Raw genomic sequence first — 26,240 nt, 5'->3', positions numbered from 1 at the left:
ATCGGCCATGGGGGCTGCAGTGCCACCCTCAAGTCCCCCAGAACATTCCTGCTGCTTTTCCATGGGGTCTGTGGGGTTGCTGTCAAGCCCTCCTGATTTAGGCACAGGCTTTCCATGAGTGCCCAGGCGTGTCTGTGGCCCCCCACTGTGGGCAGGGCTCTGTGGGGACTGTGGTGTTGCTACAGGGACCCCTACTTCAACATAGGTTCTCTCTGTAGGGCCAACCCAGCCTCCAGCCCCATGTCTGGTCTGGCAGCCCCACACCAGCCTCTCCCAGCCCCAAGTCAGCTCCCCCAGCCCCACATCACTGTGGACAGCTTTCTGGCTTGGTGGTTTTTTTCCCTTTCCTGTCTAGACAAGCCCCAATTAGCTGTTCATTAAGAAAGGGGGGGCTGGGCTAATTAAAGTGATGCTGCAGGGCTGGCACAGCAGCTCCCACACCCCGAGGTGCAGGCAAAGAAGCTGCTCCTCTTCCTCCTCCCTTGGCTCTTCTCCTTCCTCCCCCAGCGGTGGGGTGGGCTCCACAGCAGCCCCCCAGCCCTGCCAGAGCCTGAGGGTGCCTGGCTGGAGGGCTGGAGGCACCAATCCTGTTGGAAGGAGGTTTGGGGGATGCAGGTCCAGCCCCCAAACTGTGTCCCATGTGTGCAGGGACTGTACGCCATCCTGCCCGTGGGGCTGGTGCAGGGGGGGTCCTGGGGAAGGTGCAGCCCCCTCCCCAAAATGGTGCATGGAGGCAGGAGGGAGCTGTGCCAGGGCATCTGTCCCCTGCCAGTGGCCTGACCCGGGCAGGGGTGAGGGTGGCTGGCAGGGGGGGCTCAGCCTTGGCAGCGGGAAGGGGGCTTGGCAATCCTGTACGGGATGTTCTGGGAAATCCTCCTAACGCCCGACTGAGAAGGGGCTAAACCCATTACCAGGCCCGGGCCAAATGGCCAGAGCTAAAGCCACCGAGGCAGGGGATTAACGTGCCTGCCAACCCCCCCGCTCAGCCCCATGCCCTGGGGTGGCCTCGGGGACCTGGGCAGCCGCCACTGCCAGGAGTCTCTGGGGTGGTCACCCCCATGCTGGCACCTCTCTGCCTCCCCAGGAGCTGCTGTAGCCCCCAGCCCCATGTGCCAGGGGAGGTGGGTGCCATGTGGGGGCTGCAGGGTCACAGTGGCATCCGTGAGGGCACCCACTTCTGCCACCAGGGTGGGACACACACGCACAGAGCTGTGTGCACCTGCATGCACACACCTGCAGGAGCACACATCTGTGCACAGCTGTGTGTGTGCACACACAGGCACGGAGCTGTGCTGGTACATTACACACATGCACACACATTCATGCACACAGGTGTGCCCCCAGAGGTGCCCACCCTCCTGCTGGCTCACACCACCACCCTCCCCGTGCCCACCCTGACCCTGGGGTGCCCCCTGCCCCTGGAATGAGCTCCCCCAACACTGCACTGAGATGGCAGCAGCCGTGGCACTTGGGGCCCCATGGCAGGTCCTGACGTTGTCCCCTGCTTTCCCCAGGCATCTCCCCCACTGTGAAGAAGACAGAGATGGACAAGTCCCCCTTCAACAGCCCATCACCCCAGGACTCCTCGCCCCGGCTGAGCAGCTTCACGCAGCACCACCGTCCCGTCATCGCTGTGCACAGTGGTGAGTGTCCTGCCAGGGAAACCGAGGCACAGAGCGAGCGCTGAGGGGTCGGGGGGCTGGGGTAGCCACTAGCTAGTGACACAGGTGCGTGTCCCCTTTTGCTGTCACCCGCAGGTATCGCCCGAAGCCCGCACCCATCGTCTGCGCTGCATTTCCCCACCACCTCCATCCTTCCCCAGACGGCCTCCACCTACTTCCCGCACACGGCCATCCGGTACCCGCCTCATCTCAACCCGCAGGACCCGCTCAAAGATCTCGTCTCGCTGGCCTGCGACCCGTCCAACCAGCAGCCCGGACCGGTAAGGACGCAGCCTTGTCCGTGGGCACCGGGGGCTGCTGCCAGCCGGGCTGCCCGACGAGAGTCCCCTGCACCGGCGCCGCCGCTGTCACCTCTGCCGCCGCACGGGGGGGATCGGGGTCTTCCGATGGCACTGGCGGGGTGTTCTCTGGGGCTGAGCTCCAGCCGTGCCGTGCGTTGGTTCGGGAGCGCTGCTGCGCCTGCTCCGTGTTGGCACCTCGTGTCTGTGGCGATGGAGGTGCTGTGCCCCGGCCCAGCACGGGGCACTGCGGGTGTTGGGGTGCTGGGGCTGAGCCGTCAGCCGGTGTTGGGGTGTTGGGGGGAGCAAGGTGTCTTCCAGGGGTGTGTGACCATCTCCTGGAGTCACCGTCCACCAGCGTGTCCTGGAGAGTGATGGGCTTGATGTGCCCCATCCACCTGCAGAGCCCACGGGTGACTTGTCAGCTCCTCTGGAGCTGTACCCGTGTCCCCAGTGTCCCCACAGGGGTGGCAGAGCCACACTGTGCTGCTGTGGGCTTTCCCTTGTCAGAGTGCCCTGCACTCCCATGCACCCAGTGCACCCCACAGACATGGGACCCCACACAGCCATCACCCCACAGCCCATGCTCCCATCACCAACAGCCTCTGTAACCAGCACCGTGCACACACAGCACCCAGTGAGTGCAGCACCCAAACCATCACCCCATATACCCAGAGCCCACAACACACCCCGCACCACCAGCACCCCACACACCCCATGGAGGGCACCCTTCATACCCGAAGCCAGAGCCTGGGGGTGTTCCTGCTCCCATACTGTCCTGTGCCCCCCTTTGTCCTCCCAGATGCTGAGCTCTTGGGGAGCCCCTCTGACTGACCTCTGGCCCCCACTTTCCTGTTTCCCCTCACCAGCAGGGGCTGATGCCAGGGTGAGGGGCATGGCCACTGTTCCCCTGTGCGGTGGCTCAGTGCTGGGCTGTTGGAACCGGATCAGGAGCAGCCCACGGCCAGGTTGGGCACGGAGCACTGGTGCAGGAGCCTTTGGAGGCTCTGGGTGCCCCTACCTCTCCAAGGAGTGCTTCAGAGACGCCCCTGTCACTGTAGAGAGGGGTCCCAGCTGCAGCGTGCGCCACTCTGGGTCATGACCCCTACGGAGCATGGCCCCCACAGCCCCCAAACCCCTCCTGTCCCGCCGTCATTTCCTGCCTGCTGCCAGCGCCGACCGTTCAGGGCTGCTCTGAGACCCACCAAACTCATGTGTGCAGTGAGGGACACCCCGTGCCTGTGCCGGGGCTGTCCCCGGGGCTCCCCGGCCGTGCTGCTGTGCGCGTGCATCCTAATGGCTTGTGCTGTTTGTTTTTTGTCTGTGTTGTCCCCAGTTAAATGGAAGTGGTCAAGTGAAAGTGCCCAGCCACTACCTGCCCACGCAGATGCTGGCGCCGCCACCTCCCCCCGGCATGCCCCGCTTGGCCGTCTCTCCTGACACCAAATCCACCACGACAACTTCCGAGGGAGGGACGACCTCGCCGACATCACCCAGTAAGCACCCGCGGCGCCCACCCTGCTCCCCGGCCCGGCTGGCCCCTCCTCTCACAGCCCCCCAGGGTGTCCCCCTGTCCCGTGCTGGGGGGATGTTGGCGGAGGTGGCCTCCCCGCAGCCGGGGAGAGGGCGGCAGCCGGCACGCCATGAGTTTGCTGGGTCTCAGGCAGGTCGGAGCGGACAGGGTTTGGGCCGGTGGCCGCTGTGGCCGCTGAGCCAAGGGGTTGCGTGCTGGTCCCAGGGACCAGCTCGAGCCCCTTGTCCCTCTGAGCATGAGTGGAGCCGTGGCAGGGCTCTCCAAAGCAGTGTCCTGCCCAGACCCTCGGTGTGGGCAGTGCTGTGGGGGAGGCCATGGTCTCTCCGTGTCTGTTTATCCCACCATGGTGGTGGCCGTGCTGCCGGGAACGGGGAGCAGCTGGCACGCGGGTGGCACTGGGACTAGGGACAGTGTGCCTGCGGTGTTGTGTGGGCTCTTGTACTCTTGCTGCCATGGGGGTCCTTGGCGCCGGGGATTTTGGTCTTGCTGGGGATGTGGGGTGACACCAGAGCAGGGACTGTGTGTGGGTCCCCCAGAGCGCTTCGCAGGTGGCACCTGGGGGTTTGTTAGCATGGTGGCTGACAAATTCCTTGGCCTCCCCTCCACCTCAGGGGCCCTAAGTGCCTTGGTCAGGAGGGTTTTGGGTGCTGGGCCCAGCAGCCAGAGGGGAGTTGGTGTCACCCCAGCCTAGCACGGGGGTGTGTGCTGCAGTGGTGGGACACTGTGCCGTCGCCACACTCCGTGAGGGGGTTGTTCCTGTTCCCATCCTGCTGTACCCATGGGACATGGTACCCCGAGTGGCTGCTGTGTCCCCACACAGTCAAGCCCTGCCTGATGGAGCCGTTGTCCCTGGGTAATGGGCCATGGCTGATTGCCAGCAGCTGGTCAGCAGGTGTGGAGATCCCATGGCATGGAGAAGCCAAAGCCTGGACAATCTGGAGGGGACAGCATGGGATGGCCTGGCTGATAATGGGGTCACAGCCTTGGGGAGGGACAGAGGAGTGCAAGTTCCTGCAGGCTCAGGGCAGGATGTGGTAGAAGAACACTGGCTGTCCCCAGGGGGTGCAGCTGGCTCCAAATCCGCCATTCCCCTTGGCAGCACTCTACTTCCAGCAGGTCTGAACCCAGAGGCTCAGCCGGGCTGGAGGTCCCACTGCTGAGGGATCCTCAGCTGAGGGATGGAGGTGGCAGCAGGGTGACACGGCCAAGTGGAACTGGAGACTGCCATTGTTCCCCCCGTGGCAGCTCAGGTCTGGGAGCCACAGCGCGGGCACAGCCAGGGGCACCATCTGCACCTGCATCCCGGGGCACCTCGCCCCTCCAGCCTCAGGGTGGCACCGTCCGAGCACAGCATCCCTGGGTGCAGCACCCCTGGGTCCATTCGCCTGCCAGCAGGTCACAGCCAGGGACGTCGCCTGGTCGCCAGCACCGGGTGCCAGGGAGCTCCGTCCCAACAGTGCCAGGGAGAGGGCCGGGCCTGGCCCCTGGGGGGACAATGGCAGTGCCACCCACAGCCCCGTTAATGAGCTCTCGTTTGTTCCCCAGCCTACTCTGCACCAGGCACGCCCCCTGCGAACCGTTCCTTCGTGGGATTAGGACCAAGGGATCCTGGGAGTATCTATCAGGCACAGGTGAGAGCGGGGATGCTGCTGGGGGGACCCTCCTGCCCTCGCCCCGGGCACCCTCGCCATGGCATCACCGTGGGCATGGCCAGTGCTGGCATTGCCATTGTGGCTGTCACTGATGTGACATTGCTGATGTGGGCTTCCCGGCCATGGTGCCCCTGGCATCATGCCATGGTGCCGTGGCATCACTGCCATGGCATCACTGCCCTGGCATCGCTGCTGAGGGCATTGCCACCATGGCATCACTGCCATGGGCCTTGCCACCACAGCATCACCGCCGTGGCATTGCTGCCATGTTTATTGCTCCTGTGGGCATTGCTGCTCTGGGCACTACCGGGGGTATCGCCACTGTGGCATCACTGCCGTGGGACATTGTGGATGTAACCTCTGTGGCCATCGCTGCTGTGGCCTTGCCACCATGTCTGAGGCCACAAGGAGAATCACCACAGCAGTGGCATCAGCGCTGTGGGCATTGCCACCACTGGCCTGGCCACTGCAGACATTGCTGTTGTGGGCGTCCCCACCATGGCATCACTGCCATGGGTGTTGCTACTGTGGCAATGCCACTTTGGGCACCACTGCTGTGTACGTCACCATTGTGGGGTTATTTCCATGTGCAGTGCCACCATCGGCATCACCACCATGGCACTGCAGCTCTGGCACTGTCACTGCCAGCTTTGCTGCTGTGAGCATCACTGCCTTGGCATCACCGCTGCAGCCCATGGGCATTGCTGCCGTGACATCCTCGCTACGGGCACCCGGTGCCAGGGCTTTAGGCACTGCTGGTGGCTCGGGGCCACCACAAGTCATCCATCATGGAGGTCACTGCTGTGCTCTGGCTGCGTCCTGCCTGGCACCCCCTGGCACCACCCTGCCTAGGTGCCCAGGACATCCCCAAAGGAGTAGCACCAGGGCCGTGGGTCCCTCTCAGTGTGGGCATGGGCACTGCTCTCGCTCAGCTGTGCCCGTGGCCACTCCAGCTGCAGCAGGAGGTCGTGTGTGCCTTTCCAGGGGCTTTCCATTAGTCCTGGATTCTGGAGCTGGCACTGGTGCTGCAGGCAGTGCCATGGTGCCAGGACAGGGGTGGCAGCTCCTGGCCTCACTTGTGACACGAGTGGTCTGGCCTCAGCATTCCCTGCAGGGGCAGCTGCAGTCCTGCCTGGCAGGTGACACGGGTGACAGGACAGAGGGATGGGGTGTGGACAGTGCATGTTGGGGCACCCTGGGGTGCTGCCCTGGCTGGGGGGGGGTACTCAGGGTGCTGTGCTGTGCCGGGTGGGCACCTGGGGGCTGTGAGCAGTGACACAGGGTACCTGGGGGTGCTGTGCTGTGCCAGGCTGTGAGATTTGGGAACCATGAGCTGGGACACCCGAGGGTGCTGTGCCGTTCCAGAGGAAAAACACGGGGGACCCGGCTCTGATCACATCCCCCAGCCTGCCTCAGTTTCCCCAGTCCTGCACATGGGGTGGGCAGCACTCCAATGGCCTTGGGTCCCTAAAGAGGAGACCTGGGGCAGCACCAGGAGAGCCTTGGAGGAGCATGGGGCCAGAGTCCCTGTCCAGAGATAGGGGTCAGAGCCCCTCGCAGTCCCAGGACCCCCAGGGTCCCTGTGAATGGGTGTCCCTAGTCATGCTCAGGGAGGCTCCCCAGGGCTCGAGGATGCTCTGCCTGGGGAAACTGAGGCACGGGGGTAGGAGTTGGTGTCCCAGGAGGGGCAGCTGAGACCTGCCACGCTCTGGTCATGTGTGGTGGGGCCTGGAAGGGTTAAGGGAAGCAGCGGCCCCGAGCTGTCTCGTTTCCAACGGAAACCAGACATGAGGTAATCGGGAATGAACTTGAACTTGGGGCTGGGGGGGAAACAATGGGAGGGTGGCAGGGGGCCACCTCGCGGGGTCCCCAGCCGTGCCACCCCCCTACCTGTCCCCAGGCGGCCCTGGGGGAGACCCTCCCTTTGCCGTGAAGGTGCAGAGGGACCGGCCCCAGGGGAACGCGGGTGGCCGCGGTGCAGAGGACGGACAAACTCAGCACAGGAGTGGGGATCGAGCCCCGTGCGCCGAGCAGGGACAGCGCAGGGACAGCGCAGGGACAGCGCAGGGACAGCGCAGGGACAGCTGTGTCGGGCTCTGGGGACCGGCGGGAGGACGGGGCAGCTCCGGGGGCAGAGCACTAACGCCGGCCTCTCTCCTCTCTCCCGGCAGTCCTGGTACCTGGGATAACCGCCGCCGTGCCGCCCCTTCGCCTCCCTTCTCCTCTGCTTTAGGCACCCCCAGAGGAACATCCCCGTCCCCGAGCACCAGGCCCAGCCTTGCGGTGACGACGGAGAGTGCGGCCTCACGACGACGACGACGACAACGACGACAAGCAAAACCCACACCCGAAGGAAAGAGCAAGGGAAAGGAAGAAGGAAAAGGGTCAAACTGTTGAAAAATGGAAAAAAACAAAAAACAAAACCCCACAAACAAAAAACAAACAAACCAACAACCCATCCCAGGAGGACCTTTCCCCCCACCTCGGCGATGCGCCAGAAAACAAAGAAACAGGAAAAAAAGACAAAAAAAAGAAGAAAGAAAAAACACTATTATTTACCCCGTGGGCCGGCGCCGCGCTGGGACCTGACACGAGCGGTGCCAGCACCGCCTCCCGGCCCCGCCGGCCGCTCGCCGAATATGCAAACGGCTTTGACTCTCTCGTTCTTGCCTCTCTGTGAGTAAAAAAGATCAAAACCTCCCCCGCCGACCCCCCGGCCCCAGACTGTCGGGGGTTCGCGGGGCTGGGGCGGGGAACCCCTCCCGGGAACCCTCCCGGGACCCCTCCCGGGACCCCTCCCGGGACCCATCCCGGGACCCCTCCCGCTGCCGCAGCCCCGCGGGGGAGGGGGGGGGCGCCCGGTCGGGCGGGTGGCGCTCGGTGCTGTGCGAGCGCCCCGGGGACGGTGACATCGCTCTGCGGTGACATCGCGCTGCGGTGACATCGCGCTGCGGTGACGGTTGTGCGGTGGCACAGTGGATCGAGCGGGTGGCACAGGAGGAGGGGGCTTGTGACCACAGAGGGTGCATGGGCACGGCCAGAGATGGTCGCGGCGGCGGTGGCACCTCGGTTCCCGCTCGGACACGGTGTCGGGACGCTCCCACCACGGCCCCACGCGTCACAGCGGCGGTGGCACCCGGGTGCCATCGGGGACGCGGCACGGGGACTGTCGCAGCCCGGCGGCCACCGTCGCGCCGAGGCACCGGTCACCATCTCTCTCTGGTCGCCTTCCTCCCCCAAGCCTGCACCGGCCCGGGCCCCGTTGTGTCCCCAGCCGTGTCCCTGTGTCCCCAGCCGTGTCCCCGCGCCCGAGGGTTCCGCGGGGCTGGGGAGGGGGGGCGTGCGTCCGTGTGTTTGAGCTATGCATTCCTGTGGACAGGTACCGGGGGGAGGCAGGGTGCGCTCGTGTTGCACATTTTGTAGGAAATGCACTTTTAAGAGGGAATCATCAAAAAAAAAAAAAAAAAAAAAAAGGAAAAAGAAGAAGAGAAAAGAAAACAAAATCACAAAAAAAAGGGGAAGAGGAAGAGGAGGAGGAGGTGGAGTCCCCGGCACCGGCTTGCCGGGACGGCTGGTTTGGCGTTTTTGGGTTTGGTGGTTTTGTTTTTTTTTTTGGGTTTGGCTTTTTTTTTTTTTTTTCTTTTTTTTTTAATACAAAAGGATGGAGCAAAGAAGCCCGAGCGACGGCGAGGGCAGAGCCAACCCCCCCGGAGCCCCCCGGAGCCCCCCGGAGCCCCCCGGAGCCCCCCGGAGCCCCCGGCCCCGCGTCAAGTGCCTGAACTGCGGCGGGGAGGGGTCCCGGAGGAGCCCCCGGCCGGGGCAGCGCGGGAGGGAGCGCTCGGCCGCCCCCGTCCCGTGCGGTGACAGCGTGGCCGGGAAGGGGACGCAGTGGCAGTGCCTTAGAGCAGAGGGACCCCCGCGACGGCCGAGGCGAGGAGGAGGAAGAGGACGAAGGTGCCCGTTGTCCCCAGCGAGATGAGGAGACTGGTCCCCAAAGGATCTCCGGCCCAGGGGACACCCGAAGGTGCTGATGGAGAGAAGCCACCGTGGAGGTCCAGGAGCTCCAGGGGATGTCACCGAGGCCACCGTCGCCACCCGCCTGGCCCCGTCCCCTGGCACCCAGAGCTGCCCCGAGGAGGACCAGCGGCATCGCATCCCCCATCCCAGTGGCCCCCGCTTCCCCCCCGCTTCCCCCCGCTTCCCACCCCCCGGGACGGCACAACGAGACACCGGGGAAAGGGCTGACGCAGGAAATCCCGGGAGACAGAAAAATAATAAAAAAGGACAAGAAAAGGAGAAAACCCACCAAAAAAAAAAAAAGAAAAAAAGAAAAAAAAAAGAAAAGAAAAAACAACAAAAAAAAGCGCTTGGCGGAGAGGGAAACCTTTTTTTTTTTTAAGATCTGAGAAAAGAAACACATAAAAAAAGACAAAAAGAAAAAAAAAAAAGACAAATAAACTGCATGGTGCTTTAACAGGATCTGGTGACCTGGCTCAACCCAGCCGCGGCTGGCTGATGCTGTGCATGGCAGACTCTTATTAACCGGCTCTACCTTCCCCTTCAGCAAAAGAGAAAAAAAAAAAAAGAGGAAAAAAACAACAAAAAAAATCTGTATAAAAGAAAAAAAAAAACAGCCGTAAAAAAAAAAAAAAAACACACAAGAAAAAAAAATCCATGTTTTCCTAATTTGCACGAAATTTTATACCACATGATGTGCCTTGCCTTCGAAGCCTAAGTATTACTGGACCCGATATCAGTGCGAGGGAGTCGCTGCATGCCCGGGGCTCCCGGGGGGCCGGGGGGGCCGGGGGCCGCTGCCCCCCCCTCGCCTCCTGCATGGCTTCTTCTCGGCCGGAAAAGTCCCTTTTTCTCTCTATTCTTCTTCTTTTTTAACCGATTTTCCCCCTCAGAAACGTCTTCCAGTTGGTAATACCGATGCATCCTCTGCGCCAACACACCGGAATATGCAATAGCTGTGGGGGGGCCGGCCGGGGGGGCGGCCACCCCTTTGCTTTGCCTCTCTTTTCTTTGTTTTCCTTCCCTTTTGGGGGGTTTTGATTTGTTTTTTCTGCTTCCAGCAACCAAAGGCAGCGAGGCGGGAGGCGGCAGGGACCCCCTCGGGGGGGACGCGGTGTCCGGGCGGGGCAGGGCCGAGCGGGGTGCGCGGGGCTCCGTGCGGGAGGAGCGGGGCGGGACCCGCGGGGCTGATCCGGGCCGGGCACAGCTCCCCCCGCTCCCCCTTAGGGCACCCCCAGTTTTTCATTGGTTTTCAGCGGGGCGCAGGGCCAGGAGGGCTGAGCCCGGCTGCTCTCGTGACAGGAATGGAACCGTGTGAATGTAGCTGAGCCCCCCCGGGCTGGGGACAGGGGGGTCGCAGCCTCCCCCCACCTCCACCCCAGCGGTTCATCCCCGGGGTGCGGCTGGCGCGGCAGGGAGCGGCAGGAGGTGCCTTCTTGCCGCCTCTCGCTGCTGTGCCCGCTGCCGAGCAGGGGCCCGACACCTCCTAAAAACCCTGAATTTGCCTTAAAACCCCAGCGTTCCGCCGGCTGGAGACCCCCGAGCTCCCTGGGGCTGAGAAGTGACGCGGGTTGTGACACCGGTGGGCGGGTGGCACCGGCATCGCTGCTGCTCGGGCATGAAGAAACGTCGTCGTCAACAGTTTTTAATTTTTGTTTGTTTGTTTGTTTTGGTTTTGTTCTTTTTTTTTTTTTCTTTTGTTTTTTTTTTTTTTGGTGTCCAAAAGTATTAGAAGGGGGTGACGGGGTGGTCGCGTCCCGCCGGGTTTCGCCCACAGTTGAGGCTGGTTTGAGGGTCCCAGACCCTTGGGGGGAGCCTTGGGAGACGCTTCTTTATGCAAGGTGCAGTATTGATTTCTGCAAGGACAATGCAAGGAGGGAGTGGGGGCGGCGTCCAGCTAGGGCGGGGGGGGGGGGGGGGTCGGGGGAGGAATGAAATATAAGAATTAAAAAAAAAAAGAGGGGGAAAAGAAGACAAAATTTTAAAAAAAGAGAGAGAGGGTTTTTTTAATAGAAAAACAACAAAAAAAAAAAAAAAAGAAGGGGGGGTTAAGGCTGGAAAAGGCTCAGCTCAAAGCAAAAAATATTAAAAAAAAAAAAAAAAGCATTTTTAAACGGTGACAGTGACAGCGGAGGGAGGGAGCGGGGGCACCGGGGCAGCCCCTCCGGCCAGCCCCGGGGAGGCGAGGGGCGCTGGCGCCCCTCGGGCCTGGGCCCCCCGCCCCGAGGAAGCCCCGGAGCCCCCGGTCCCCGCGGGGACCCCGCCGGGGCCGCCCCTGCCCCCTCTTTGCTGCCTCCCCACCCCCCGGGCCGGCTGCAAGTCCGGCCGGGCTGCGGCCGCAGCCCCCCAAAACCCGCCCTCGGCAAGAAAAGCACCTTAATACCAAATTTAAAAAGGCAAAAAAAGAATCAACTCGACGCCCCCCAGCCCGTAGGGCGGCACTGGGGGGGGCGTGCCGGGGTTTCCCCTTGCGGGGCCGGGGAGCCCCCCGTGCCCCCGGGGTCTTTGCACTGCTCCCCCGACACCCCCGGGGCCGCGCCCCCGGCTCTGCCCAAAGGGAATATGCAACACCCCCGGTCCCTCCGCGGGCGAGGGGGGCACCACTCATTTTTATTATTTCTATTTTTTTAATCATTCTCCCTTCTTTTTTTTTTTTTATCTTCTGGCGGCCTCGATGGTCGGGTGAGCGCAAAGCCGGGGTGGAGAACACCCCATCCCTGGGGAAGCTCTGGGGGGGCCCCCGCAGGATGGGGATACGAGGGGGCTCCGCTCGACAATCACCGCGGGGGTTTCATGCACTACAGTCTCTCCTAGAGGGTTTTTAGTCGGGCTCGTCGGCTTAAAAAATTAATTAAAAATAGTCCTTGTGACCTATAAATAAAACAAATAACCTGTACATATATATATATATATCTCCACATATATATATATGGGGCTGCAGGGCCGGGGGGGGGGCGCGGGCCCCCACACAGTTAAGGTACTTTAAATCGCAAAGGAATATATATATATATAAAATCTCATACATATATATATATGTATATGTATATGTATATATATATATATATATGTCTTGTTTGGTGGAGTTTGGGCTTTCTCCTTTTTTTTTTTTTTTTTAATTTTGGTTTTTGTTTGGTTCTGTTTTTGTTTTGTTTTGGTTGGTTTTTTTTGTACTCGGAGTTTGGAATTTGCTGCTTTCTGCCCCCCCCCCCCCGGGTATCCCACCACCGGCTGGGATGGGTGCCCCGGGAGAGGCCCATGGTGACTCTCTGGGTGCCCGTGGGTATCACCGTGGGTGCCCCATCTGGTGCCCGTGGGGGTCCCATGGGTGCTCCAGATGATGCCCCTCTGGGTGCTCTGGTGATGCCCACGGGGGCCTCTCTGGGTGCCCCAAGTGGTGCTCACGGGTGCCCCGCAGGGTGCCTCGAGCAGTACCACCAATGCCCCTCCGGGTGCCCCAGGCGATGCCCAGGGGTGCCCGGTCCATGGGTACCGCGTGCCCCGCTGGGCGCCCCGCGCGATGCCCGGGGGCAGGCGGGAGGTGGAGCCGGGGTTGGGGGAAATCCCACCCCTGGGCAAAGAGCGGCAAAAGGACAGAAACCGCCCCAAAAAGGCGCCGAGGCGGCAGCCGGCCGGACCGCGCCTCTTACCCAAACCAAAAATCCCGCCGCAGTGCCTCCGCGCCGCCGGCTGCCCCGCCCGCCTTTTCGGGGGGTCCCCGCTCCCCCGGGGCCGGGGGTGCCCCCTCCCCGCAGTTATATTTTACTCGTTCGCCGGATTCTCGCTTTCGCTTTGCCGCAGCCGATACACACCGCGAGCGCACCAGGGCCGCGGGCCGGGGCCGGGCCCCCCGCGCCCCCCGCGCCCCCTGGCCCCGCATGACCCCCCCGACCCCCGCTCGCCTCCCTGGTGCTTCACGATATTTGATTATACCATTGTACGCAGCCATTACCGATAGCGCCGCTCCTGCCTACATACACTTACTGACCCTGATACGGATTTTGGGGTATTTTTTTTTGGTTTTCTTTTTTGTTTTGTTTCTTTTGTTTTGGTTTTGTTGTTTATGTTTTTTTCCCGTTTTTTTTTTTTTTTTGTTGTTGTTGTTGTTTCCCCCCCCTCCCCTATGCAAAAAAGAGAAAAAAGAGACAAAAAAGAAGAAAAAAACAAAAAAGAAAAAACTGACACACAAAAAAAGATTAAAAAATGAAAACGAAAAAAAAAGACAAAAAAAAAAATGTATAAAAATTAAACAAGCTATGCTTCAACTCCAGCTGGCCTCCGCCCTTCCTTCGCTGCCCCGGGGGAACTGGGGCACGGTACCCAAGCGGGGCGAACACGGGTGTCCCAGTGGGGGAGGAGGGCACGGGGGGCACCGGGGAGAGCAGAGCCCTGTCCCGCGGGGGGCACCCAGAGGGACCCCCCCATGGCCGCCCTTGGCCCGGCAGAGGAGGGGACGGAGCAGGGAGCCCGCAGGGGACAGGACACGGGTGGGGCAGCCGCGGCTCACGTGGGAGCTCGGAGCTGCCGCCGCCTCCTCTGCTTCACACTTGGCCACGGGACGTCACCACCTCATGCGCGTGACGTCACTGCCTGGGGGTGTAACGTCACTGACGTCACCCGTAGATCGGCGTTGGCCGAAGCTGCGCTTCACCCCCGCGGTGCCCACGGTCCCCAAGCAGTGCTCAGGACAGCCTCAGGGCTGTCCCCACGCCCCCGTGTCCCCCTCGGTGCCCACCCCTCGCTCCAGACTGGCCTGGCAGCGATGGGGGCTGGACACCGGCCCCCGCCCTGCCGAGGAACCGGCCATTGTTCCCTGCCCGAGTGACACCCAGGGCTGCGGGACAGCCCCTTCCCCGCGCGGTGACACGACACGCCTGACGCCGGGGTAGGCTGGGGAAACCTTTAGTGGGCACGTCTGGGGATGGGGCTCTCCTCGTCCCCCCGGGCCGGGACCCCGCCGGCCCAGGTCGGCGGCACGGAGAGGCCCCGCTGCCGCCGCCCTCCCGTTCAGCTCCGGCGAGCGGGTGATCCGCGCCGGGTCTTGGTCCCAGCCGGGCCGGCCGCGGGCGGGAGGTGCCACGGTGGCCGCGGCTGTCGCCAAAACCCGGCGCGGATCCCCGGCCCGCGGACGGGGTGAGGGTGCGGCGCCCGTCAGAGGCGCTCCGGAGCGGGCACAGGGATGCGGGAGCACTCAGAGGGATGTGGCCGCGGGCTTGCTCTCATGCTTGTCGTCCCTTATCTCTTCCCAGTCCTCAGCCGCCGGGTTGACGTGGCCGGAGCGCTCCAGCCTGCGGGAGGGAGGGAGGGAACGTCGGTCAGCCGGGCACTGCTCCGGCACCGGGGCCGTGGCCCCGGTGTGCGGGGGGGTCCCGGTGCTGCCCCACGGCACCCGGGCTGTGGTACCTGTCAGTCTCCAGGGTCTCCGGGTGGTCGTTCTCCTTCCTGCGAGGGGAGAGAGGCTGAACGGTGCCCGGGGACAACCCTGCCCCAGCCCATGGCAACCTTCCACGCAGTTTTCCCCTGGCCAGCACCCCCCGCCCCCCACACCAATCCAACCTCTTCTTCCTGAGACTCCAGACCCGGTTAATGAGCAGCACGATGAAGACAACGAAGAGGAAGACGACGACGGCCGTGAGGCCAATGAGCCACGGCTGCAGCACCTTGGGGCCCGTGCCTGCATGACCAGGGGACAGGCAAGGGAAAAGACACGGATGGGGACAGCTTCAGGGGAGCTCCATCCTCCAGGGGATGGGACCCCCCCACGAGATGAGACCCCCCATGGGATGGGACACTGGCAGACACTCACTGTTCCCCCTCCCCAGTGTCCCTTGGGTACCAAGGAAGCCACTCCTGACACAGCTCACCCGTCCCCAGTGCAGTGGGGAGCACTGGGGCAGCAGGTGGGTGTCTCCAGATCTTTCTGCTCTGCCCTCAAAAGTTACTGTTGGAGCACTGGGACAGACTGGTCCCACTGGAAAGGTCTCCCAGATGCTGATCTGATGCCTGGGGGGAGGCCCGGCCACCTCCCCAGGTACCCAAGGGCACAGAGTGGCACGGGGGCACTTACCAGTCTGTCCCTGGGCGGTGGAAGCGAGGACAAGCAGGACCAGGAGCGACAGGGGCTGCAAGAGCTTCGGCATTTTTGGGCAGGGGGCTGGGGAACGTCTGGAGCCTGCTCCTGGAGGTGAGCTTTTGTCACCTGCTGCTATCGTGCCTGCACTCTGCACCCAAGGCAGCAGGCGTCTTTATTGGCCCCAAGAGGACAAAGTGGCACCAAGCACCATGGCAACGTGACTCCTGTCACCCCTGGCAGGTGGTACCACTCCCCTGGCTCAGGCAGTGTCACCCCACCACACCCAGCAGCCACCACCTCCGGGAGCCTCGTGGCAAAGGACAGGCATGTCCCTGTGCCCAGGACTCGGGACCACCCCAGGCTGAGCAGGTGGATGGAGGCAGAGACAGGTGGGTGGGTGGGTGGGTGGGGGCACAGGCAGAAGAACAGATGGGTGATGGGGTGGAGGAGTGCCCACCCTGCCTGGTTCCCCCTATCCCAGCTGGCAGGGCAGCACAGAGGGGTGGGCAATGCCAGGCCAGCCCCAGCCCTCCCCTGGGCACGAGCCAGCTGCCCCCAGACAATCCCAGGTGGGACCCCATCATGTCCTCAGGGGGTGTGTGCCCACACACTGTCAAGAGTGAAACACTGACAGGGTTAGCTCAGGGAGACCATGGCAGGGAGGGCACAAGGAAAACAGGCAGAGGGTGGCCACCAGCACCCCAGGGAGGGACGGTGGACTTGGCAGGGCCACCCTGCCTGTGGCAATTCCTCAAGGGGTTAAGAAGAAGACTGGGGGCACAGGGATCCAGCCTCAGCCTGGGTTTTAGTCAGGGGCTGCAGGTCCATAAAACAGCCCCCATGCCCAGTGCACTCTCACAGAACCCAAGCGAGGCTTCAGGGTGCTTTGTCCCCCAAGACTGGTTTGGGGCCACCTCTGGCAGTGCCAAGGCAATGAGGGGGTGGTGGGGACACAGCCAGCCTCAGCATCCAGCTGTCCATCCGTCTGTCCCTACCTGTGTGCCCACACTGACTTGGCTCATCCAGAGGGGTATCCATGTTTCTGTGTGCACCCATGCCTGTGCCCCCTGCCACCATCAGCTGTGCCCCCACACCGTGGGTTTGCACCCCCAAGCACCCCCTTTATACACCCATGTGCCCATGGCCAGGGGTGGCATAGCTGTGCCAAGGGGTGCTGTTACCCCAGGCAAAGGTTGGGATGCCCCAGCCCTGCCACCCCCCGTGCTGTGCTGGGCCAAGGGGTGAGCAGGGCTGGGGCAAGTGGTGTCACACTTTATTGGTGTGGCAGGCCAAGAGGAGCCTGAGAGCTGCGCTAGGGCTAGGAGGGAGGGGGAGGCTGTGTGCCAGGGCTGGGCTGTGCCTACAGCCAGGGCCACGCTGTGACCCAATGGTCAGGCAGGGCTGCAGGGTCCTGCTGGTGGCAGGGTGTCCCCTGAGCCTAGAAGAATCTCTTCTTGGGGGAGTCAGCAAAGGAGACGGAGCTGCGAGGAGCGAGCAGCTGCAGTGGGATGTCCGTGCCAGGCAGGATTCCACTGCCTTCATCCTCCACCTTCTGCTCCACCAGCACCTCGTCCTCCTCCAGCCACTCTGCCTCTAGCACGGGGCCTTCGGCCATCTCTGCCTTCTCCTCTGGCTTCGGCCCAAATGCCCAGTCTGCAGGGGCAGAGAGGGAGCTGTCAGCAGCACCAGCCCTGCCGCAGCCCAGCCTCAGGTGGGGGGATCCCCCTGGCCCCTGCCCACCCCAAAGCCCGACCCCGCTGTGGGGAGCACTCACCAGCAAAGTCGTGCACCAGGTCCTTGATGAGGTGGCCCACGATGGCATATGCCACCACCAGCACCAGCGTTGCTGCCATCATCAGGTACAGCACATAGCGGGGCAGGTGGATGCTGTCCAGGGCAGGGGGCCTGTAGTCCACATACAGCACCCCGTCCTCCTCAGGGGGGGACTGCAGCAAGTGCCGTGGCCCCTGTGCCCCCCCGGTGCCAGGGAGGGGGATACCCCCTGCCAGGGCCATGGCCAGCTATCCCTGCAGCCCCACCCCAAGCCACTGAAGCCTCTGCCACGCAGGGGACTGCAGCGGGGGAAGTGGCATCAGGCTCCACAAGGCTCCTCGGTGCCGGCAGCTCACAGGGACAGTGGTGTCCCTACAGCTGGTGGCAGTGCCACTCACCCAGGGACAGAGCTGTGCTGCTGAGGAGCTTAGCACCTGCTAATCCAGGCACAGCCTGGCTGCCTCAGCATGGGAGGTGACCAGTGGGCTCTGATGTGGGTCAGGGTCCCCAAATCCTGCCCCTCTGGGAGCACCACTGGTACCCCTGCCCCCTGGGAGTGGGGAGTCACGGGCAGCTGGAGAACTCCCCAAGACAGGAATGGGGAGGGATGCCCGAGGGCTTTCCTCCCTCCCCTGGGCTGGGTTAAATCCCTCAGCAGGCCCCGGATCCCTGGAGCAGATGGCTGAGATCCCAGAGGACACAGCACCCTTGGAGCCCATGGGCAGAGGGGATGGGGGTGCCTCCCACGGGGCCTCCTCTGCTGTACAGGGGAGCAGCCCATGGCAAGAGGCTGTCACCTTCCCAGATGGCTGCCACGTGTCACCCCAGCACCCACTGCCACCTCCCCAGGGCACAGCAGCCTGCAGAGGCAGGCCGAGTCCATGCTTCACCCAAAAGCAATTCCCCCACACCAAGAGGGTGCAGGTTTTAGGCCAGACCACCAGCAGCTTCCAGCACAGGCTGAAGGTGCTGGTGGAGTTCAGTGCCGAGTCAAGGCTCAAGGCTGAGTCCTGCTCCAGTCCAGCACCTCCCAGCTGTGCTGCACCAGGTCATCCCTGCCCAGATCCCAGCCTCAGAAATGTATTCTGTTCCAATTTTGTTTTAAAAGGTGTTGGGGGAGCAGAGACAAATGTTGGCACAGAATGATTGGGAAACAACCCTGCAAGGTCTGAGTGAGTCACCGGTGGCAAAGCTGGAGAGCAAAGGTGGGGGCAGCCGAGGTGATAAGTGGGGACAAACAGCCTGGCAAACTCCAGGGTGCTGGAGCACACGTGCCAGGAAGGGAACAGTGGAAATGATAACGTGGCCTTGGGGAAGTCACCCATCTCACTCTGCTGGGGATGGATATGACACAGGGACACCCCTGAGCCCAAAATGCCAGCTGGGTCCTGCTCATCACCCAGGGGCTAAGGAGGGTGAGGGAAGGGGGACAAGTAACCCATAACAGCTGCTGACTCCAAACAGTGTGAAAACATCAGATGTTTGTCCCCAGTGCTGGGGAAGTGCAGCCTGGAGCCTCTCACCCTCCACATCGCACACAGGTGACCCTACCCACAGCACTCAGGTACATGTCACTGACTCTTGGTGTCTACAGGTGACCAAAACTGGTCACATCTTGACTAAGAGCCCTTTCCATGGAGTCCTGAACTGGGTCAGACTGGGCCATGGCCAGGGCTGCCCCTTGGCTGTGGTCCTGAGCACCAGAGCCCTGGGGATGCTGAGCTGGCTTCAGGGATTAAGAGGATTGAGCCTGGGAGTGACTCACAGGGAGCCCTTGGACAAGGGAAAAGGTATGCCCAGCAGGATGCCAGGCCCTGCAGGGCACTGGGACCTACCAGGGCACCTCAGACAGATCATCCTCCTCCCCAGGGCTGGGGGTTTCACCTCATGCCATCAGGGACCCCACTCCCTGCTCCTCCCAATATGGCTGGACTCGATTTTAAAGGTCCTTTCCCATCTCAATGGTTCTATGACTTCACTTTGGCAGCCCCCAGGCTCCTGCCCAGGTCCTGACCCCATGGCAGTGGGTGCACTGCACACCTGGGCACAGGTAAATCACAGCTCGACTCACTCCAGCTTCCTGTGCCAGTGCTTTATTCCTTGCCAAACCCCAAACCCCAGTGCCCAGGCTGGGCTGACTGAGGGATTTGGGTGCCAGCAGCAGCCTCAGCTCTCCTGGCCCTGGTTAAACACAGGGGAAAGCCCAGGCAGGCTCTGCCTCACCCTGCCCACCCTAATGGCAGCACCTTTCCCTGCAGAAAAAAACCCAGCCATATCTTCCCAACTTTGCCATTTAACAACCCCCATCCTGGGGCAGAGGCTGCCACAGGCTCAGCTCCAGCTTGTCCCAACAGGAGAAGCCAAACCCACAGCATGGGCGAGGAGGGCCCTGGCTCGGCACCACCACTGAGAGCAATTTCAAAGCATCCCAACACCACAGCCCACAAGAGCGGGTGCCCAAAGCCCATCCTAGCCCCCAGCAAAGCTCAGCTGCGGAGAATGGAGCTGCCGACAGGGCAGCACCAACCCAGGGCAGGCCCGGACCCTGCAGAGCCACAGCAGGCTCTGACGTGCCAAGCAGAGCCCACCTGGTCCAAGCCCCAAGCCACGCTGCGGGCAGGCAGCGCCGATCCTGGCAGGGAAAAGGGGCAGATCCAGGAAAGAGTGGCTGGCGAGGAGCGGTGGGGAGGCAAGTAGCAGCTCAGCCCGGATTTGGAGGGAAAAGGTGGTTGTAATTCTGCCAGAGAGCAAACCTGCAGCTCTGCAAGGCACGGATCCGCCAGCGGCAGCAGGAGGGGGTGGCAGGCACCACACCCACCTCACTGCCCCCAGCCCAGGCTCAGGAGGACGCCTGCAGCTTGCAGAGCCCGTCGGCGTACTGGAACTGGGCGCCGTTCTCGTACTCGTACATGTCCAGGGCCACCTGGCAGCTCTCGCGCACCACGCGCTCCTCGTCGCCGGCGAAGGCGCGCAGGGCCCGCAGGCAGCAGGGCCGGGCGATGGAGCCCAGCGCCTCGGCGCACTCGTGCCGCACCATGGGGCTCTCGGCGCGGCTGCACAGGGCTGCTGTCAGCTGGGGGACGCACGCCTCGTCCTGCAGCTGCCCCAGCACGTAGCCGATCTCGTGGCGGAACAGCGCGCTGCCGCAGCGCAGCCCTGCGAGAGGCGGGACAGTGAGCTGGGACACCCCAAAATTCACCAGGATGCCCCAAAACATGCCAGGATGCCTGGATGGAGCCCCCACCTGAAAGCTGGGGATGCTAAGGGTCACCGCCCCAGCCCCATGTACAGGAAGAGGTGTCCCACCCTGCTCCCTGATCCCAGCCCTGCTTCCTGATCCCACCCTGCTCCCTGATCCCACCCTGCTCCCTGATCCCAGCCCTGCTCCCTGATCCCAGCCCTGCTCCCTGATCCCACCCTGCTCCCTGATCCCACCCTGCTCCCTGATCCAGCCCTGCTCCTGATCCCAGCCCTGCTCCCTGATCCCAGCCCTGCTCCCTGATCCCAGCCCTGCTCCCTGATCCCAGCCCTGCTCCCTGATCCCACCCTACTCTGTGATCCCAGCCCTGTCCCAGTACCTCTTTGATGGCAGCACCTACCCCCCAGCAGAGCTGCTGCCCCCTGCCTGCCCAGGTTCTGTCCCATCACATGATGTTCCAGGGCATGGCAGCATGGCCATGAACTCCAGCCCTCCAGGACCAAGCAGCAGGAGCAGGAGCTGACAGATCCCATCTTATGGACCTCAACAGGCCCAGATGGCTGGAGAGCCTGACCCACTTGCCTCAAGCTCGGTCCAAACAGTTCCTGGGCTGTGGTCTGCCCCTTTCCCACTCAGGGACATTCTCCTCTCCCAATACCAGCAGCCCCTGACCTTCCAGGCCAGGAGAGCATGACCCCAAAACCCCAGGCCAGACTGGTCCCAGACCCCCATCACAGCCAGTGCCCTCCCTCCCTCCCTCAGGGAAGGGAGTCTGGAGGGTGGCAAGGGGACTCTGGAACACCAGAGAACCACCCAGCACTCTGTAATGCAGCAGGGAACAGCAGCCCTAGACACAAACACATGAGAGCAGCTCTGGCAGTCCTGGATTTGGGAAGGGCTCGTCCCAGATTAGCCTGGACAGACCCACAGCAAGGACAGGCCCTCACCTTCTGCCAGCGCCAGCACAGCAGCCTGGCCCCCCACATTCCGCAGAGCAAACATGGCCCGGTAGCGCTCAAACAGCTCCTGGGACTCATCCAGGAGGATCTCCCGAGCTTGGCAACATCCGTCTCCTCTGCGGGGGGAGCAGGATCTACAGAGAGGTACGGGCTCCTGCCTGGCTGCTCCTTGTTGTTCTGCAGCCACTCCAGCCTCCTCACAGCCAGCTGACACGTCTCTGCCACCTGTGGGGACAGGGACACGGCCCTGGCTGCACAACAGCACTGGACAGTGCCAGGAGAAGCCCAGCACACAGCAGATGTCACTGCGATGTTCCCACCCACGTGGCCAGTGCGGGAGCCGCCTCTGAGACCAGCAGTGCTGGTCCCAGAGGAAATGACCCTCGGGAATCTCACCTCGACCACAGGATCCTGGGAATAGCGTTTCAGGACATCCAGCACGTCGGGGTTCCCGATAGCACCCAGGGCTTCACCTGAAGGATGGATCAGGATGTAATCAGGGTGTCTGTGTGAGAAGAACCCTGCTGTGTCCTCTAGCAATGCCTTGCCTTGTTCTAAAGCACAGACACAGGCCAAACTGACTGATCCCAAATGGGGCACACGTGGGCACAGGCCAGACTGACCAACTCCAAACAGGACAAACACGACAGGAGAAGCCTGGCCAGCAGGAACAGCAGAGCCTGGCCAACCTGTCCTGTCAGGTGAGGTGTTCCGTGACTCAGGGTTTGACATCCAAGCTGGATCAGGCCCCCATGAGCTGTCCTGTACAGTGGGAGAAGCACCCCAAGCCTCCACTTGCCAGCCAGCCCCCTCCCCTGCCCCCAGAGCCGCAGGAGCTGCTGCCGTACCTGCCTCGTGCCTGACCATGGGCTCCTGGGCCGTGTCCTCCAGCACGCGGATAAGCACCGGGATGGCCGCCTCATCCTGCATCTGGCCCAGGCAATAGGCCAGCTCGTGCTTCAGCAGAGCCGAGCCGTCCCCAAAGCCGCGGCTGATCCATTCCACGGCCGCGCGGCCACCCAGGTTCCGCAGGGTGAAGAGGGCCCGGAACCGGGCGGGCAGGGGCTGCGCCGCATCCACCAGCGTGCGGCCGATGGCCTCCACCTCCTGCTCCGTCACCATGGCGCGGGCGGCTCCGGGCACGCTCGGGGCTCCGGGCAGCTCCTCGGTCACACTCCTGCGTCCGGGAGAGGGAGTCAAGGTGCGCCCTCAGCCGCCAGCGGGTCCCGTGGCCGGGGGCAGGGCGGGCGGGAAGGGCCGCGGCCCGGCCTGTGCCAGACAACCGGACCCCGGGCCGGGGCTGACCCCAGAGCGCGTGTCCTCGGACACTCGGTTTCACCGGATACCCGGGGCGGACACAGACCGCCTGCCGCGACCGCGCCAGATGGAGCCGCCGAGTCAGCGGGAGCGGGGCCCGAGAGGAGCCGCCGGGCCGGGGGATCCCGGGGGGTTCGGGGAGGGCCTGGCGGTGCCGGCGCCGTACTCACCGCGCGCCGCCATCTTGCCGCTCCGCCACATGACCGCCCGGCGGCCGCGCCTGCGCAGTACGCACGGGCGGGGCCGCCCGCGAGGCGGCGCTGCCGCCCCTCCGGCTGAGGGCGCTGCGGCCGCCAGGGGGCGCTGCGGGAGGGGCAGAGGCGCTGCCCGCCATGGCCGGGCCCGGTCTCGGAGAGCAGAGCCGGGCGGGGCCGCGGAACTGAGCCACAGACCGCTCCAGAGAGGGGCCGGGGCTGCCAGGCTGGGCAAGGCCCACCCTGAGAGGGGCTACGGTGTTCCAAGGAGGGCAGAATTCCTCTGGAGAGGGGCAGGAGGTGCCAGGCTGGGCAAGGCCCACCCTGAGAGGGCCTAGGAGTGTTCCAGGCTGGGAGAAAACCCAGAGAGGGTTCAGGCAGTGCGAGGCTAGGCAAACCCCACCCTGAGAGGGACCTGGGGTGCGAGACTCGACAAAATCCCTCAGGAGGGGGTCAGGGATGCCAGGCCTGGGCAAAATCCCACTGGAGAAAGAACCAGGGTGCCAGGCTGGGCAAACCTCTCCAGAGAGGGGTCAGGGTGTTCCAGGCTGGGCAAACCTGTCTGGAGAGAGGCCAGGTGAGCCAGGCTGAGCAAAACCCCTCTGGAGAGGGGCTGGGGGATGCTAGGCTGGACAAGCCCTCAGGGCAGCACATCCCTGAGTTTGTGGATGCACTTTAATTCCAGGCTGGTGTTAGCCCATGCAAGCCACTGCTCCGCCTCTTCCTTCCCTCTCCTTCCCATATGTGTTTACACAGCAAGTTTCAAACCTCCAAAGGAGTTTTGCCTTATTTCAAGGCTCCTGCTGATTTTGGTCTAATGGAGAGGCTTTGAGACAGAGGAAAGGGAGATCCCAGCAGCTGCCCCCTCCCAGCCCTAATCCCCACTGTACTCCTGCAGCACACAACACACCACCAAACAGTTTAGATCCTGGGAGAGAGAATGGGCACAAAATACATTCCACTGCCTGAAACCTGCACAGCAAACCCACCACGAGCGTGACACGGCCGCCCCTCCCCACCCTGGGCCCGCCTGGTACAGCTGGTAGCCCTGGGCCAGTTTGCCAGAGTCCACGGTGAGTCTGCAAGCAGGGATGTGCAGGGCAGCTGCTCCCCGGGCCCATCAGCCCTCCCCGCAGCTCTCGAAGTACTGGCACATCAGCTCCCGCACTTGCTCGGCCCGGTTGTCCTCCATGGCGGCTGGCGCGGGCTGGCAGGGCTTGGGCAGCTCGGTGGGCTCGGTGCCCTCCAGCCACTCCTCGTTGAAGGGGTTGTCGTGGGCCTCGCAGACATTGTGCAGGATGCAGCAGGCGAGGACGAGGGTGGGCAGCAGCTCCAGGCTGCAATCGTCGCACTTGAGGAGGATCTGCCAGCGCGCCTTGAGGCGCAGGAAGGCATTCTCGATCACGCTGTGGGCCCGCTTCAGGCGATAGTTGAACTGCAGCTGGCGCTGGGTCAGGTTCTTGTCTTCCTGGTAGGGCTTGAGGATCCAGTCTTGCAGGGGGTACGTGGCATCGCCCAGCAGCACGTACTTCTGTGCCTTCCCCATGAAATGCTTGGGAGGGTTGGGGCACAGCCGGCCCTCCTTGGCCAGCACCCACAGGCTGGAGCTCTCCAGGACCGCGCTGTTCTCCATGCTGCCTGGAAAGGCGGTGGAGACGTCCCAGAACTGGCCCAGCCCATCCACGGTGGCCTGTGTGAGGATGGAGTGCCAGCCCTGGCCGTTGCAGTAGTCGGCGGTGAGGCGCAGGGGCGGGTGGATGGGGATGTGCAGGCTGTCCAGCGCCCCGATGCAGTGCGGGAAGCCCCAGCGCGTGCAGAAGATGCGCGCCATGTTCTCCAGCTCCTTCTCGTCGGGCAGACGGAGGTAAAGCGGCTTCAGCAGCAAGACCACGGCATAGCTCACCTCCCGGACACAGCTCTGCACCGTGGAGGGCCCCACGCCGAAGAGCGGGCTCAGAGTCTGGTACTCCACGTTGGTGGCCAAGTGCCACAGGGCCACGGCCACCCTCTTCTCCAGTGGCAGGGTGGGGTGGAAGTGCGCGCTGTGCGGAGCCAGCCCAGGCCGCAGCTGGTTGCAGATGTAGAAAAAAGTCTCCTTGGACATCCGAAACTTCTCCAGCCAGTCCTGGGGCCCAAACTCCTTCAGGACCACCTGCTCCCACCAGTCCGTGCTCCTGAGGCTGGGCCAGGCACGGGGGTAGAAGCAGCAGCTGGTTCTCCTCCGGTGAGCAAGGAGGAGCTGCAGTGCAGGGGGGAGACAAGAGCAGTGTGAGACAGCACTTCCCTGCACCTTACTGGGACCCCCTTCTGAAGACCATCCAGCTCAAGAGACTTGCTCAAGGCAGGAGGATGGCCAGTGCCAGGTGGCCAGTGGTCCCAACTGATCGAACACCAGTCAAATCTTCCTGTTCCTGGGAAACCTCACTGCAAACCCACCAGGCAGTAGGTGTGACTCCAGACAAGATGCTCAGGTGTTGCAGATGGAGCTTTCTGGAAAAGCCCTTTTTTGGGGTGGCCATTCCCTCTGGGGGTTTGTATTTTAATGAGCATTGCTGGATTTCCAGCCACCAAGGGAACTGTGAGCTAAGTCCTGATTTGGAAGGAGGAGAGAGCATCCCGCAAAGGGGATCATCCCTCATGATTTGAAAGGAGAAGCTCCTGGCCTCTCCACAGGAATTGTTTTTCTGTTATTAAATTCTACAATGCAACTTTAAACTAAAAAGAGGCTTTTGTCACCTTCTTCAGCTGCTGCTCAGGCCAGCAGGTTCCTCATATTCCCCCCCAGCTTGTCCTTGCAGCGAGGGATCCCTTGTATCCCCAATTGCATCCCCCACCTTTGATGTCACCCCCATGTCCGCAGCATCCACCAGCCTTTGTGTCCAGGATCATATTCCATGTCTTTCAAGTCCCATCCTTTGTGTCCCTGTCTTTGTGTCCTACAGAACCCCCACGTTCCTCATCCTTTGTGATCTCTGTGCCCATGTGTCCTTCCTGTCTCACATCCCGTGGTTTGGGTCTCACATGTCCCCCATCCTCTATGTTCCCCATGCTGCCCATCCTTTCCACCACTGTCCTTTGCATCCTGCCCCCAATCAATGTTTTGTGCTCCTGTGTACCCCGCGCCCCAAATCCCCCATGTCCATGTGTTCCGTGTCTTACATCCCCATCCTGTGTCCCCGGGATGTGTCCCGCATCCCCCCACCCTCCATGTCGCCGTGACCACCGCTTGTTTCCCGTGTCCCCCACCCTTTGTGTCCCCGTGATTTCCGTGACCCTCCCATGCTTTGTGTCCCCGCGATCTCCACGTACCCCCTGCACCCTCCGTCCCCCGTGACCCCGTCCCCGCCTGCGGTTGTCCCCACGTCCCGGCGGCCCCGCCCCGGTCACCGTCATGAGCCGCTTCTGCCGCTGGCTGTAGTAGTGCCGGAGCCAGGCGCGCCGCTGCGGCCCGTCCCAGCCTCCGGCGCCGCTGCCGCTGCCGCCGCCGCTCCCGGTGCCGGTGCCGTTCCCGGCCATGGCCCCGGCGCGCCGCCGCCGCCGCCGCGCCAGCGCGCACAGGAGCACC

The 26,240-nt window shown here is 62.9% G+C and overlaps 5 protein-coding genes across 8 annotated transcripts in view; 1 reads left to right on the top strand and 4 right to left on the bottom strand.

The window, feature by feature from the left end:
- The window catches only part of NFIC (nuclear factor I C), a 40,455-nt gene extending 30,851 nt beyond the window's left edge, over nt 1-9,604 (top strand). For 2 of the 4 annotated variants that reach the window (XM_036399313.2, XM_036399312.2), the window contains exons 7-11: nt 1,515-1,643; nt 1,758-1,942; nt 3,297-3,456; nt 5,040-5,125; nt 7,318-9,604. In XM_036399313.2, the coding sequence (XP_036255206.1) occupies nt 1,515-1,643; nt 1,758-1,942; nt 3,297-3,456; nt 5,040-5,125; nt 7,318-7,335 (578 nt within the window). In that variant the 3' untranslated portion in view covers nt 7,336-9,604. The remainder of the gene's footprint in view (nt 1-1,514; nt 1,644-1,757; nt 1,943-3,296; nt 3,457-5,039; nt 5,126-7,317) is intronic. The other 2 variants (XM_036399315.2, XM_036399316.2) reach the window with 2 other exon arrangements.
- A 4,442-nt stretch (nt 9,605-14,046) lies between these two features.
- On the bottom strand, nt 14,047-16,392 carry SMIM24 (small integral membrane protein 24). The gene is given in 6 exon segments (XM_036399380.2): nt 14,047-14,448; nt 14,564-14,602; nt 14,717-14,834; nt 15,228-15,383; nt 15,386-15,425; nt 15,427-16,392. Coding segments are annotated over 6 exon segments (468 nt in total). The 5' UTR covers nt 15,445-16,392; the 3' UTR covers nt 14,047-14,351.
- Nucleotides 16,393-16,491: 99 nt separating this feature from the next.
- Nucleotides 16,492-18,984, bottom strand: SMIM44 (small integral membrane protein 44). The gene is made up of 2 exons (XM_054517326.1): nt 17,008-18,984; nt 16,492-16,886 (listed from the first exon to the last, which is right to left on the bottom strand). The coding sequence occupies exons 1-2, from the start codon at nt 17,246-17,248 to the stop codon at nt 16,672-16,674; spliced, it is 456 nt and encodes a 151-aa protein (XP_054373301.1). The 5' UTR covers nt 17,249-18,984; the 3' UTR covers nt 16,492-16,671.
- Nucleotides 18,985-19,083: 99 nt separating this feature from the next.
- Nucleotides 19,084-22,735, bottom strand: DOHH (deoxyhypusine hydroxylase). The gene is given in 6 exon segments (XM_036399379.2): nt 19,084-20,162; nt 21,153-21,260; nt 21,263-21,389; nt 21,561-21,637; nt 22,013-22,341; nt 22,652-22,735. Coding segments are annotated over 5 exon segments (903 nt in total). The 5' UTR covers nt 22,287-22,341; nt 22,652-22,735; the 3' UTR covers nt 19,084-19,845.
- An 860-nt stretch (nt 22,736-23,595) lies between these two features.
- Nucleotides 23,596-26,240, bottom strand: LOC118696958 (uncharacterized). Its single transcript, XM_036399378.2, has 2 exons — nt 26,063-26,240; nt 23,596-24,914 (listed from the first exon to the last, which is right to left on the bottom strand). The coding sequence occupies exons 1-2, from the start codon at nt 26,189-26,191 to the stop codon at nt 23,796-23,798; spliced, it is 1,248 nt and encodes a 415-aa protein (XP_036255271.1). The 5' UTR covers nt 26,192-26,240; the 3' UTR covers nt 23,596-23,795.

The sequence above is a fragment of the Molothrus ater genome, chromosome 26 (assembly GCF_012460135.2).
Source record: "Molothrus ater isolate BHLD 08-10-18 breed brown headed cowbird chromosome 26, BPBGC_Mater_1.1, whole genome shotgun sequence".
Taxonomy (NCBI): domain Eukaryota; kingdom Metazoa; phylum Chordata; class Aves; order Passeriformes; family Icteridae; genus Molothrus; species Molothrus ater.
This window is presented reverse-complemented; position numbering and strand designations above follow the sequence as displayed.

Excerpts from the sequence above, each read along its gene's own strand:
- SMIM44 (XM_054517326.1), bottom strand. The coding sequence starts at position 17,248 with ATGGCCCTGGCAGGGGGTATCCCCCTCCCTGGCACCGGGGGGGCACAG. Across the intron at positions 16,887-17,007 it reads CCTGGTGCACGACTTTGCTG|ACTGGGCATTTGGGCCGAAG; the intron begins GTGAGTGCTCCC and ends CTGCCCCTGCAG.
- LOC118696958 (XM_036399378.2), bottom strand. The coding sequence starts at position 26,191 with ATGGCCGGGAACGGCACCGGCACCGGGAGCGGCGGCGGCAGCGGCAGC. Across the intron at positions 24,915-26,062 it reads GGCAGAAGCGGCTCATGACG|CTCCTCCTTGCTCACCGGAG; the intron begins GTGACCGGGGCG and ends CCTGCACTGCAG.